This window comes from Erythranthe guttata, chromosome 6 (assembly GCF_056151865.1).
Source record: "Erythranthe guttata isolate IM_541 chromosome 6, IM_541, whole genome shotgun sequence".
NCBI classification, from domain to species: domain Eukaryota; kingdom Viridiplantae; phylum Streptophyta; class Magnoliopsida; order Lamiales; family Phrymaceae; genus Erythranthe; species Erythranthe guttata.
This window is the reverse complement of record NC_142538.1, coordinates 938578-952891: the sequence shown is the minus strand read 5'-3', so window position 1 is coordinate 952891 and position 14314 is coordinate 938578. Positions and strand designations below refer to the sequence as shown.

The window sequence follows — 14314 nt, the reverse complement described above, 5'->3', positions numbered from 1 at the left end:
AAAATGTCAAAAGAGAATTTAAAAAAAAAATCAAAATTAAAAATCAATTTTTAAAAACGAAATATTTTTTTTTAAAGAAAATCAAAATTTTATAATTTTCTTATAAAAAACGCTTCAGAATAAAAAAAAAAAAAAAAAAAACAGTTTAATCAAAATTTTAAAAAATAATTTCTGCAAAAAAAAAAAGTCAACTAAAAACAGAATTAAAAAAGCGTAATTTTTTTTAATTGAAATGGCATAAGATTGTTTGAGAGATTTTGGGGATTAGGCGGATTTTTAGGGAAGTTATTTTGAGAAAATAAATTAAACATTAAAATTAAAAAATACACTACAAGGGTAATATAAGTATTTTGCTATGGGAGGGGGTTATCTCAAAAATGGAATTATTAATTGGACTTATCCCTCTTAGGAAATTGAGTGAGGGGTTTATCTCATATAAGTAATTCCACAACGTACGTCTGGATGCCGATTACAGTGTCAAAATTGTAAAATTGGACACCGTCATACCATAATTGCTTGTACATTTTTTTAGTTACAAAACAAAAAGAAAAAAACTATATTATTAAACAAAGAAATGAAGACACTTGTTTCTCTATTTGCCAAAGAATAACAAGAAATGATGCCATTTTGCTTTTAACTCTGGGCATTTGTGCTTGTAATTTATACAAAATGCCTGAAGCTCTCTCTCTCTCTCTCTACCTCTAGAGACTAATAGCCATTATTCCATATCTCTTTGAATTTATCCTAAATGAAGCGGGAAAAAAATAAATTAATATTTATATTTTCCTTTTACGCGATTTTCTTTACACAGTTAGTAACCTAAGACGGTGAGCTCTAGAGCAACGAGAAATAGCTGGAATTCTTGTTGAAGGACCAAGATTATACTGTGTCGTGACGACCTAGTTCATGAATTTTCTGCAGTTTGGAGCGTTACACATGCAAGGCACTTTGAATTCATCAGGCTCGTTCGGATCGAATAAGTAATCGTACCTGCCAATATGCACCAAAAAGAAACAGTAAAAATCTACTTCTATTTTGTTTTTCACTAATTAAACGAGAGATGGAGAGAGAGATAGAAAGAGAGAGGGAGAAATACGTCAATTCATCCCCAGCAAGAACGTTTGTCTTTGCAATAAGTACAATTCGGCTCTCGTCATCACCTACACTCATGATCCTTGCATAACAGTTGGGCATACACTGGAAATTTGAGGTGACAATAATTATTAAGATTCAGAATGAGGAATCAAACTTGGACCAACTTCCAGAATTAGTTTTAGAAAAGAATATGGTATTAACTTACCGAATGGTTGATTAGCCGGGCAATATTCCCTGCATCTGTAGCATCCACCACAACCTCTTCACTGATTTTGAACAGCTGAGCAGAAATTATATGAATTCAGATTTGACTGTTTGACAGAAGAAATTATATTGCATAATCAAATCTAGAAATAATTAAATAAAACAAATATTCTCACATAGCAGTCTTTGCCAGCTGCTCGATACCGCGCCTCTCTAAGATCCGCAACACTGCGTCTGACTTGCTCGCCACGATATTCGACAACCTGCCAATAATCAAATAAAATGTTAGAGGTGGTGTAAATGATTTATTTTTCCTGCCCCTTTCTCTACGGTCTTAAATTACTCTAAATTCAACAACTAGCTAAAGGAAATACCATTTCGCCTTCCGGGATGTTCCTACGTGCAAAGAGACCCCACCCATGAATTTCAGATCTACCAAAGCAGACTTTATCCTTTTCTGTCTTCTGTAGTCACATATGAGTATTAGGTTCGAATATTAAGCGACACCCAATGATTGCAGAATACCAACAATCAAATGTTACCTGTAAATGTTGAAGTCGTTCCCTAAAGGTGGAGAAGGTACATGGCTTCTCCATTTTCTGTTTCAGACAGGACAATCGTAAGTGGTTGGTCTTAATAATAGCACATACCGAGAAAGAAGCTAGGTGAGAAAATTTACTCTATTTGCATTCAGTTTTAGTATTGCGCTCATAGAATGACGCTGAGGTCCCATAATTTGGTGGGCAACAGCCTCCTTTTTCGCCTGATTGCAAGCAAGAAGAAACGTGGAACATTAAAACAGGTTAAGATGCTAATACACATTGTATCTGCAATATTTATTCACATAATTGTTTGTCCTTTTCCCTTCTCCATCTATACATATATGCATATAATCTTAGTTTGCCATATCTTATTGTTCACTGAACAAACCTTCTTTGTTCTTTTGAAGACACGGCATCTTGCAGCAGAGAACGGGTCAGCCTCTTCATTATCTTCCAAAGGAGGTTCCTCAATTTTCAACCTGCTTGTTGAAATTAGCCTCGCACCCGTGTGCCTTTTGCTTTGAAGTAAGCTTTTGGCAGAGAAAGTCCCCTTGGGGGTCTCTATTATCAGAACATTATCTGGATCCGGGGCCCTGCACAAAATGAAGATGGATTAGCAATGGTGCCTCTTGTAAAAACCCTCTCTTGATCAAATAAGGAAATAAAATAGCAAAAATAAGCACGGCAGTAGTACCTGTGATAGGCGCAATATGAAACCATTTTTGTCATTTGTTTCCCGTTCTTTTCCAGGCAGTGCAACTGCATTTTGATAACACATTTTTATGAAGCATTCTGTACAGATATAATTGGCAAAGATGTGATATGCAATCAACAGAATCTAGATAAACTATCAAGCGTCCCATTGGGTTGTATTAAATTGCGAATTTGGTAGCTAGTGGGGATGATATTTTGGCAATTAATGCGTCTTTCAATCCAGAACATAAAAGTAAAAGCCCACAACCAATCCATAATGGCTGCCAGCAACCATACCTGCAAGAACTGGTACAAATGAACATGATAAGAAAAAGAAAGTAATCGAAGTCATCTCACCTCCATGCGGTACCCTGCTCTTGATGCACACACTGCATGGTAATAAGTGGAACACTTGCTACATTGGGTACAGGAACCATGAATTTGTTTGCAAACTACACAAATCTGAGATGTAAAAAACAGATAGAGCAACATAAAGAACTATAATGGATAAATAATTTGGTGAAGCATAAGGACAGTACATTAAAATCTAACCAAATAAATAGAAAGGAAAGATACCACTAAATGAGGGAAGCGGTTGAAATGAGTCGTGAGTGAGAGAACACCATTACCTTCACAAAAGAACTTGAAGGAATTCTTAATATTCCAAGCGCAGGTTCCATCTTTTCATCGCTTGCAAAAGAAACTTGAGGTTGGAACCAAGCGCAAGTAACATGCACCCATAACGGCGCCACATCTGTAGGCTTCAGAGCGCCCCCTAAAATTTCCCACAACTCATATAAGTTAGGAAAAACTATGATTTGATAAAATGAAGATAATGATTCACTAAATATTACACGTCCAATTATAACATCATATAACATATTACTGGAAGAGGAAGAAGACATCAAATATACTCAGTTCTTCTCTTAAACTAAGTTTCACAAGACTGCACTCGTTTTGAAGAACAGAATGTCAACCACTGTGCTCAAAATTCAATGAGTATAATGGGATTATAGTAACTTAAAGAGTCTTAGTTTGTTTTCCCCCTTCTATTTACAGCCTTTTGTAAATTTAAGCACATAAAAGGTCATGAATTCACGAGTTTTGCGAATTAAAATTTCTTCATATTTTTTGGCAAATGAGGCACTAAACAGCAGAAGAGTATATTCACAAAACTTTCCCTCAATTCTAAACATGCGACCAATACTCAATGAATTTATAATATGATCAAGTTTATTTTTAAACCAGGAAAATAAAGCAGTACTATCAATATGAGTAAAACGTTTGATTGATGTAAGAGCCATGCCTTTCACAGGACAGAGGCAACATTCTCGCTCAATGTCAGGTGTCTCGCAGGCTCTGCAGACCCATGAAGTAAAATCACGAACATTTCTTGCCCCATAGCATTCTTGATGAACAGCTATTTGACATCTGAAAGTAACAGAGGGAAAACAATATTATATTCTTTAAGTGGCGGAATGTTTTTGAAGAATTTGACGTGTAATGGAGCTCATTGGTTTGATATGAAGATTAGTTTGACAATACCTAATGCAAATAATAATTTTGTTGAAGTCCCAATCTTCGACCCATCGGCATACTGCGCATCTCTCTGTTGTCCACTTGGCACTAACAGGTTCATAAGGTTCTATTACATAAAAAAATAAAAACGCAAAGTTAATTTATTAATTAAGGCTAATGTATATAGAGCAGACTAAAGTATCTCATGGAATTTGAATGTAGAGGCTGGAGAGAACCTTGTAAGAATGTAAGTAACTTCTGCTTGCGGACTTTTATAGAAGGACGTTTGACAGATTTGGCAGGTACAAGACTACGTTCATGATACTCAGCCATCTGTAGCATCTGTCATGAGAAAAAAAATATATGTTACAATTTATGCATCCAATGTAATAAATCATGGAAATACCAGTTACCAACAAAGAAAGACATCTCCTATTAGCAAACCATCACATGAGTAGAATACCATTGGATTCTTATGTATATAGGTGTAAGCCTTTAACACACACTCCTGGAAAATAAACAGACTATGAAATGAGAGATCAGCTTTAAGAACAGACCCATTGTTCAAGAGGTATCAAGGAACCTTTGACCCTGACGCTTGACTTCCAGTTTCTAGTTTTGGATCCTGTGTGCCGTTCCCATTCACTAAGTGCCTGCTTTTCCATTCCACAATACCCGCACTTGCAAATAACTCTGCCAAAGGATAGTGTTGTTCTCTCAGTAAACAGAACACCCACTAGGAGATATTCAGAGTGATGGAAATGGAAAATTAACTAATGCTTACAAATGAAGACTAGGAAAATAAATTCCCTCGACCCCGGAGCAGACTACAGCAACTTTGTCCGGCAATGTATGTTTACCGTTTTTTTTGTTATTTCTGCATCAGGAATCATAATTATCTTAAATTTGGAAGTAAAAAAGTGATTACGCTGACAGCAGAAAATCAACACTCTTAAGCAGATAGGAAGCATAACTTACTTAGTTTTAGCTTGCAAATTCTCTGAATCAGAGAGTTCAAAATTAAACCTAGCTTTGCATTCAGGGCAGTAGTAATCACTTGCTCTCAGATCCTAGAGCCAGAGAAATCGGGGTAATCAAAAAACTTTCAGGTTTTCTACCAGATATTTCTATGTAGATATCCATAAGGAAAGAAAGAAAGAAAATTAGAACGCTGGGCATGAAAGAGTACCTTGAACTTGCTTTTTGAAAATTTGTCACACTCTGCATGGACCCAAACTTTACAACCATTACACCTCACCTGATTTTCCAAGTAAAAAGACTCATTAGCATAATAGAAAAATCACATCCAGAGGACATAACCAAAACAAGGAGAAGAATCCTGAAAGGTGAAACATGAGCTTACCCAAGTTCCATTGTCTGATTGATTCCGAATCTTTTTGCATATGCCGCAATAGTGTTTCATTTTTTTCAACTGAAAAAAAAGGAAAGAAGCAATCGTAAACAAAGATAAATAAACTATCAAAGAGGATGATGTTGAAGAATGACTTAAGAACATTGCTAGAGAAAGCAAGCAACAAACCCTGGCACAAGATGTACACAGACGATTGATACCAGCAGCTGAATTATGTGATTTCCTTGCTAATCTAGGTGCAATGCTTACGCCACAGGCTTCACAGGATCTCGACTCTTGTTTCATATGTACATCCTGCTATCAAAGATTAACTGTTCTTAATTCATGCCGATATTGGCAAGTATTTTATTTGATTTACTTTCACTATATTTAAAAATAAAGAAAGTGTGTACATAATTGCCGTTCAGACCCCAACCAACCACAAAATAATTGTTAAGGCCACTCCAACGCACGATAAATTATTAATGCCTACAAGAAAATCCATAAATATTTGGTCTTAACGAACTCACCTGTTCTATAGAATCGCAATTCTTATCCTGGTTTGAATCAGATACCTCGAAGACCGCTCCTCTTTTAAGAGAATGGAAATAATCCATGTTGCCAGCTGCCGCATTAATTTCAACCATCAACATTTCGTTAAATCCATTTTCTGCTAGGAATGCCTCTTCTATGGCAGAACGTAAGTCAACCGGCTTACTATCATTCAGTTCGGTCTGACCCTGGAAACTATACCAACAAACTAACATTGATTACAACTTTCCATTGATATCGTAATTAAGAGGGCAAAAGAAAACACAAAGAAAGAACAAAAGAAACCAACAACTAAGCACCTGTCTACATAATCTACAAATGGAAATATCATCCCGCTTTTAATCCATGCATAATCCTGCAATAAAAGACAAGATAAAATAAGTCCATTGTTAGTTATTACGGTTGGCAAGCAAACAAAAGATAGAAAATAAACCACACTTTACCCTTTGTGTTCCATTTCCAGAATAACCAAAGAACATTACGCAAACTGTTCCAGCAACCCGAAAGTTGAAAACTTGCTGGGGAACTTGAGACTCTTGATTAAGCACAATTGCTGGCCAAGCAGGACAATGCTTCCCCGACTTCGCCCACACTATTTCACCTTCAACAAAATCCTTTGTACTATACAATTTATCAATGCCACTTATTTTTATAAACTCTTCCAACTCTTCATCATACTTCCTACTATCAGAGATTCTCAACTCATTATTTCTCAGTTCTGCTATCTCATCCTCTGACAATGGTGAAAACTTACGGCATTGGCTGCTATTAGTCTTCCCCTCACTCCGCTTTCTGTTAATGTTTCCATCGCCGTGAATTCTCAGGGTTTTGGAGCCGAGTTTGTTGTCCTTCCCTTTAGCCGGTATATATTCTGTATCCGGAGCAGAGTCTCTCTCTTCGTTTGTACTAATATCTTTTTCTTTCTTCCAATTATCGAGAATTGAGTCATTGAATCGTGAAGGCAGTACCTGAACCCTCCCCCGGGAAGTTTTCACTAGCGGCGGCCGAGAGACTTCCTTCACTTTCGAATTTGCAGTCCTCGGTTCTGAAGCTGCGATGCGCTCCCGGCCACCTCTAACCTCCGTAGAGGCGGCGGAGTTAGAGAGGATCTTCTGGATTCCATAGCCGTTGAAAGGAATAATACCAGCGGCAGCCTCTCCAAGGAGATGCATAGGGTAATAACCATTGGAAATTTTTCGTTTCTTCCGATGAACCGATGACTCCTCGTCGTCACCGGCGGAGCGGCCGAGCCGGCACCGTTTCAAAATCGGCATTACCGATTTCAAGCTCTTCTTCACTATCATCTTCCCGCAGATACTCCAAAAGCACCCAAATTAACTCAATTGAAAACCCTAATCACAATTGAAGAGTCTTCCAACAGCTTCGGAAAACTCTGTAATCAGTCAAACCCAATGAATTCTCACCGCAATCATCCCCAATTTGCCTGCGCGAAGACGCTAAGAGAAGAAATTTCCTTCCTTGCCTTGACGAAATTAAACGATTCTCGGTATTCAGAGAGTAGTCTTAGAATAGGGATCTCTGTTTCAATTCTCTCTCTCTCTCTAACCGTGACTCTCGATGTGAGAGAAAGATAAATAGGATAAATTTTTATATGCGTATATAGATGCACTGGAGTGTATATACGATTTAGTACTACTTAAACTATAAATAAATTGGAGCTAAAATTTTAATATTTTTTTGGCGTGGCAAATTTTCACAAATCAATTTGGTTATGGTTGGTAATATATAGATACAGAAAAGTGTATGTATAGATAGATAGATGAAGAAAAGTTTTCTAGAGAGAGAGAAAGGGAGGGTCGGCGTTATAACTGTGAATGCAACAATGTGACGCTAAATTGCGCCGTAAGTGGTGAGAGAGAGCCCAATTCCAATGTTGAGAGAGTTGTGGAGTCGTGGTGTGCCAACCTGGTACAGACATGGCTTTTGGGCCTCGGTTTTTTTTTTGTGTGAATTTATTTTAATTGTTTTTGGTTTTTCTGCAGAGGATGGCGGGAGAAGATTGAGTTTCCTAAAAGTTGATGCAATAAAAGTGTAATGGATGTAAGAATATATATAAATATATTTTTTTTCTATACGAAACAGTTTATTTTTTGATTTTATTATATATTTTTATTTTTTTTCTTGATTGGGCCCATCTGATTTTATGGGTTATCGAATAAAGGTTGACGGATTCGAGATTGAAAAAAAATATTGTATGTATATATGTGTGTGTGTGTGTTTACCTTAGTGTTGGCACAATTTCAGTATGGCAACAATTTCAACGATATATATATAAATTTGGAGCATAATTGAAGAATTGGGGCCCGAATATATTAAGCGGGTCGGGAGCGGAGTAACCAAAGGCGGCGGAAAGGGTGCACAAAGACTGACGCCGCCGGAGAAAGTGGTGGTCGTTCTTGAGAAGGTTGTACGGATTGTGGTTGCTGGTTGAAATTTTACCAAGCCAATGAATGTTGAGGTAAGTGGGGTCTCTACTCAAATTTGGGGGTGAATGATTTATTTTATGGCAACAATTTGGAAAAAAATAAACAAGATGATTTGTTTTGGTATAGATGTAGAATGCCTAGTCAAAACCAGTTAGGTCGGTGGAACAAAATTTCTGGCAGCGGCCACAAGGGGTGGTGGTGGTGCGAGGGGGCAGAATTGGCGGCAGCCACCGGTGGGAGGTGGTGGTGGTACGGTCTTGAGGCATATCTACTACTACTAGTAGTAAGTAAGATTTGAATAATAAAGAGAAATTCCATTTGACCTCTTTTCTGGTTAAAGCTTGGGGCTCTTTTAACATGGTGATGGGTACAAAAATTGAGTTTCAGGTTCAACACTTTGCCATATTATTGAGATGTTTAACCACATGGATTGGTGGCGAGCCTACGCGGACGAGGATGGTAATAAAGTGGTCGGTTTTCGACCTAAATTTAAGAGCTTTGGCAAATCCGACACAAGATTAATATTATTTAGTTATTTTCCTTTTTCGACGGGTTCTCGAATCAAAATTAAATCCCCAAAAAAACCAAAAATCGGAATTTCAAAAGTTTTAAATAATAGTAACAAATAAATAAATAAATAAAAAGGGCCTATAAATAATTAAATATTTCTGGATTCCCTTCCTGGTCCAACAAATTTCCTTTATAGGTGGTGGTGTTACAAAATAAACTAGTAAAGGATTTTTTTTTTTTTTAATTTTTTTTATTGAGGTATGAAAACAAAAAGGGGGGTTTTGAATGAGGAAAGAATTATTAATACAAAACGATTTATTTAATTACCAGAATAAACATTTATGTACAAATCTAGTAGAGTAGCACTAGATCTACAAAAGTAGTACAAAGAAGGAGATAACTGGTGCAGTTATTACAAAAGAAACTAACTTCGGAAGCTTTAAGGTCATGCTTTATTCATCAGTACATCCTGCCTAAGCTTTCCCATTAATTAACACAAACATAATAATAATAATAATAATAATATTATTATTAATAATAATATTTATATAGTCTAAAAACTAAACTCCTACACTTATTCTTTATCTCACAACAGAGACCAAATCACTCCTTCTTCGAAACTTCCATCTCTTCCGTTTTTGCAAATCTCCCACGAATTCTCGGCTGGCTATCCGCCAACGCCTTCCTGCACGCATACTGCCAAAAAAAATATATACATATTAGTACATACACATTCCGGTTATATTCCGACAAAACGAAAAAGTCAACGAAGAAAAAGACGAAAACACCCTTCAGAATATGGACCTTGATTTTTCTTCCAAAGTTCCTCTTCGATTTCTTACTCCAGTATCTCGACAGCTTCTCCCTCCTTACATCGGAAGTAGTGCAGCTGCTAATTGCTTTAAGTGGGCCCACCGGCGAATGGGAGTGGCTTGTACAATTATTATCAAGTGTCTGTCATAAAAACTCAGAATCAATGACCGTTGCCCTATCCTGTCGAGATGCCACAAACATCTATACATTTCTCAGTTTCACCGAACCAATAACTTCGTGTGCGCCCCTCATGGGCACACCTAAAGGGCATAATCGTCATTTCCCCACTGGAGTTCGTTAATTTAATGCCACACTCTCCAGTTCTTATTACCACACTCAAAGGATGTTATCTTTAACTATGAAAGATATGTGTGTCTGTGTGATTGTGTAATAAGTAGAATGGGTAGTAATTACAAAAATAAAATAAAATTGCACCTTTATATCTCCTTCGCTGAAAGCTCTTCGCATACCGTAAACAGACCCAAAGTCCATAACCGGAAAATCGAGAAAATTCGGCCTAATTAGTGGAGCCTCCATTGATGTAAGAGACCTCAAGCTAACACTCTTCTGAAACGGACCCTCTCCAGGAAAATTCTCGTCTGCCTTTACAACAACACCAGGGATGTTGATATTGAGTACTTCAGATAGTGGCGTCTCGTTTCCTTCCTTAGCCAAAAGATCCTTCCTGCACTCGTAGAAGACCTCGCTGAGGAGCTGACCGCTCTCGATGGATGACTCAATGTCTGAAACGGTCAATGATTGGGTCGAAATCACGTCTTCGCCGCACGAAATCATTGATATGGCAGCTGTCATTGGATCGATACCCATCAAAGAAGAAGGCTCCTCGATAACTGGTTGGGGTGCTTTGAATAGATCTCCTTCTTCCCATATATTGTAGTCCGATATTGTTGATGGCTCAACAACCGTGCTCGGTATGACCTATATGCAGGATCATATATATTAATTAATGATTATTATTTAATTCTTCACGATAGTGTCGAATATGTATAATATTTCCAGTATCTTTACATATCCAAAAAAAACTATGAAAAGGGGTATAACTTATAAGTTCCCGAAATTTCTGAGTCGTTTAAGCAGAAGTTTAATAGGACAGAATGTGAATTACGTAAGCTTGCCTATCAGGACAAAGAAGCATATGAATATATCACATAATACAAAACTAGGCCGACGAAAAAAACTATACGCGGCTTTTCAAAAGTCGAGTTTGAAACCAATCAAAGGCCAGAAGAGAAGTAGGCAGGGGATATTGACATATAGTTATTGGCCACTAGACATTGTCCCCTGCTTTAAGATTTCAAGACAAAAGCCTCCTCAAAGTACTATTACCTAATGCTAATGATATAAGCTGCACTTATTACACATACAAACTCGAACCATCAAGCAGATAAAAAGCAATACATAGTTAGACGAACGCTTTTTCCTGCAAATGGAAATCCCACTGGAAAAAGAGAAACCCTTTACTCTTTAGCAATATCAATTCAAGAAAATATTAGCTTTAGCTTTTTTCCACCATCATTTATTTTTAATCTTTAATCAGCATAAGTGCGGTGAAAAGCGAATCCTCAATTACAAGTTGACATTAAAAACACACACACACACATAAAAGAGAGAGAGATAAAGGGAAACAAGTCTATGTGTGGAATGAATTTGATGATCTACTTATGTCCTTTGTACTCGAAGAAGAACTGGCAAGTGAGTGAAGAACACGGAACTAATGATTGTGAAATATTCTCTTATCTATATTTTTTTTTCCATAAAGAAATTCAAGTGCTTTCCATTTATGCTACCTTTTCGATAAACGGAATCTCGGAAAGAAATCTATTTTCGAAACAAATAAATTAATTTTCCCGTTCTATGCTTCAAGTAATATTTTTGCAGCAGTCAAGTGGTAAATCTTGTGTTTTTTCTTGCACTAAATTTGATTTCTGATCAAATGTTCACACATCTATAAATCTTGAATATTAAGCAAAAATATAAAAATAAATAAATAAAAAATATTGAAAATGTTCATTGAATTTCCCCCATAAATTATTAGGCAATCATCAAACAGTAAATGAGAAAATGAAAATGAACATGAACCCTAGACATATATAACAACTCATCTTCAAACACTCACTTGAAATTAAAAAGAAAAAAATAAATAAATAATCGCTGAAAAGCAAACGGGAACGAAGATCTTAGAAAGCCCTAATTATTCATTACTACACACGCGCGCGGAGACAATGAAGAGAAAATCAACATCCAAAGGAAAAATTGCTGATAAAAGAGAAAGTAAATTAACGAAAAAATTAGTTACCGAAGAAGCATTTGGCTTCTGAGAGCAGTAGAAGTCATCAAATTGCTGAATTTCATGAGAGAAGTTCTGGAAGTAGGGGAACATTAGCCCTGTTTCTGCATACATTTTTGCTTCTCTTTTCCTGCTTGGTTTTGTTTCTCTCTCAACAAATATCAGAAATATAGCTAGAGAGAGAAAGAGAGATGCTTTTGTGTATCAAGTGTATTAGACAGATAGAAAGAGAGAAATTGTTTAATGGAAGGAGTCGTCTTTTTATAGGCGGAAGACACAGCAAAAAACAGAGTAGCAGCACAAGCAGCTAAATGCACAGCTACTGTAATTGTAGAGAGAGAAAGAGAGGTAAGAGAGAGAGAGAGGAATCTGATTTTGATGTGTTCTTGAAGAGAGAGAATTTTATTAAATAAATAGTAAAAATAAATAAAAGGTTAAAAATTAATTAATTAATTAATATGTATTTAAGGATATATTTTGTGCTTAAATAAAATATATGTCAATATCTAGCATAGGTCAAGATTATTTTTAAAATATAAAAATCACATCATTTGAGTGAGTTTTGTGTATAACTTAATCTCAAAGTATTTTTTTTTTGATTTATTTGTGATTTGACCATACTAATTGTATATGATATATATGACCTAATTTTTCTAGCTGAAAATGAACTTTTAATTATAAGATTAAATAAAATTAAAAGTTTGAGTGGTTTGATTGAAGAAATGAAAGTGACAAATAAGTAGAGTGGGAAAGGTAACAATGACATTATTATGGACATCAATTCATATTATATATACCTAAGTTTTATTCAATTAATTAATTTTTTGGGGGGTCTAGTTGTATAAACTAAGATTTTATTTTCCTTGTCACGCGAATATATTTATTCAATTAATAATTATTATTTTTTGTTTTTTTGGGTCTAGTTGTATGAACTAAGATTTAAAATGTATAGTTTTATTCACAATAGAACCTTAATAAATTAATATTCGGTAAATTAAAACATTGCTTAAATAATGATTTTTTCCAGTTCCAAGTTGGTAAAAATGTATTAAATTATTAACTCGATAATTTGATATTTTACATTAATAGTATTTTAATAATCTCTATTGTATTAATTTATAAAAATTTAACTGTATTTATTGAGAAAAGTGATTGTCACGCGCTAGGGCTGATTATTCACTCGCTTTCGGGTTGGAAAACGAAGCAATGAATCTAGACGGCAGCTGTGGCCCAAACCCAAGCCCAAAATGTAGTACATGTTTCCAGCTTGTAGTACGATTAGGTTTGTCCTTAAATTTTAATATTTATATATATAAAAAAACAAGTAAAGAATATTCTTAATTTTTAATTATTTTAGAGGCGTGCTATTTCCACCCTCAAAATATCTTATTTCACCACAAAACTAAATATATTTCTCATTTTGCCTCTTTCTTCTTCTTTCACCTATATATTTTTACAAATTTATAAACCGTCCACCACTAAATTAATTAAAATATTTACAAAAGAAATCCCACCATTTTTACTGGAATCTTTACGGCAAAATCTCACCCTCTCCACATTATATGAATAATACATTAGTCAGAGAAAAATATTTTCGAAGGTCAAAAAGAGCAAGAATTCACGTTCTTGGAGAAATAAATTAAGAATGCTTGTATGAAAGGTTCTAAATTTCCTCCAGAAGTGACCTGTTTGGCTTAATATAATCGTTTCCTAGAAAAAAATTATATAATATGTACGTCATCTGATATGGAAGTTTAAATATCTTGAAAAAAAATAAAAAAAATAAGAAAAGTTAAAAAAAAAATAGAAATAGAAATAGAAATAACTTAGAACACATGAGGATTAATCAAATATAATGAAAAGTGGTGGATTATAAATTTAAGGGGTATTTATGATATTTTATATATTTTTGGTGGTGAATTGAGATACTTTGGAGGTGGAAATAAGACCACTCTTATTTTATTATATACACATGGTTGGTGGTATTTAAAAGTATATAGTAATTAGTAAAAACAAAACTGGTTCCAATAGTAATTAGCCACTAATTAATATTTAAAAAAAAAACTTTAAATTTGTAACCTATTGGGACCAAAAAATTAATTGAAACTAGTTATGACACGTGTCAGCTTGGATTCCATACTCACCAAAACTAGCTAAAATATTAATCATGTACTGAAGTTATCTTAACCCTTTTATTGGGAAATTATTGACCAAAATTAGTGAACTTATCACAATGTTAGATGATGATAAAATTACTATAAATAGTTTGTTTTTTTTTTTT

General features: G+C 35.1%; 2 protein-coding genes across 3 annotated transcripts; both read right to left on the bottom strand.

Moving 5' to 3' along the window:
* Positions 1-595: 595 nt before the first annotated feature.
* LOC105971645 (histone-lysine N-methyltransferase ATX4) lies at positions 596-7998 on the bottom strand. 2 transcript variants are annotated; one of them, XM_012996501.2, is made up of 23 exons: positions 6399-7998; positions 6255-6310; positions 5934-6150; positions 5593-5718; positions 5416-5484; positions 5242-5310; positions 5031-5122; positions 4837-4929; positions 4610-4745; positions 4289-4394; positions 4080-4179; positions 3841-3965; positions 3164-3309; positions 2892-2996; positions 2536-2600; positions 2230-2434; positions 1979-2062; positions 1842-1898; positions 1674-1763; positions 1476-1562; positions 1301-1375; positions 1097-1197; positions 596-990 (listed from the first exon to the last, which is right to left on the bottom strand). In XM_012996501.2, the coding sequence occupies exons 1-23, from the start codon at positions 7257-7259 to the stop codon at positions 900-902; spliced, it is 3156 nt and encodes a 1051-aa protein (XP_012851955.2). In that variant the 5' UTR covers positions 7260-7998; the 3' UTR covers positions 596-899. The 2 variants fall into 2 exon arrangements, with proteins under 2 accessions (XP_012851955.2, XP_012851954.2); XM_012996500.2 differs by having other exon boundaries at positions 5593-5721; positions 6399-7966.
* A 1211-nt stretch (positions 7999-9209) lies between these two features.
* Positions 9210-12410, bottom strand: LOC105971878 (CCT motif family protein). Its single transcript, XM_012996801.2, has 4 exons — positions 12043-12410; positions 10161-10664; positions 9717-9866; positions 9210-9608 (listed from the first exon to the last, which is right to left on the bottom strand). The coding sequence occupies exons 1-4, from the start codon at positions 12145-12147 to the stop codon at positions 9516-9518; spliced, it is 852 nt and encodes a 283-aa protein (XP_012852255.2). The 5' UTR covers positions 12148-12410; the 3' UTR covers positions 9210-9515.
* Between the last annotated feature and the right edge of the window lie 1904 nt (positions 12411-14314).

Excerpts from the sequence above, each read along its gene's own strand:
- LOC105971878 (XM_012996801.2), bottom strand. The coding sequence starts at position 12,147 with ATGTATGCAGAAACAGGGCTAATGTTCCCCTACTTCCAGAACTTCTCT. Across the intron at positions 9,867-10,160 it reads TCAGCGAAGGAGATATAAAG|ACACTTGATAATAATTGTAC; the intron begins GTGCAATTTTAT and ends TTTTTATGACAG. Across the intron at positions 9,609-9,716 it reads ACTTTGGAAGAAAAATCAAG|TATGCGTGCAGGAAGGCGTT; the intron begins GTCCATATTCTG and ends TTTTTTTGGCAG.
- LOC105971645 (XM_012996500.2), bottom strand. The coding sequence starts at position 7,259 with ATGATAGTGAAGAAGAGCTTGAAATCGGTAATGCCGATTTTGAAACGG. Across the intron at positions 5,311-5,415 it reads AATCAGACAATGGAACTTGG|GTGAGGTGTAATGGTTGTAA; the intron begins GTAAGCTCATGT and ends TTGGAAAATCAG. Across the intron at positions 4,395-4,609 it reads TGATACCTCTTGAACAATGG|ATGCTACAGATGGCTGAGTA; the intron begins GTCTGTTCTTAA and ends TTCTCATGACAG.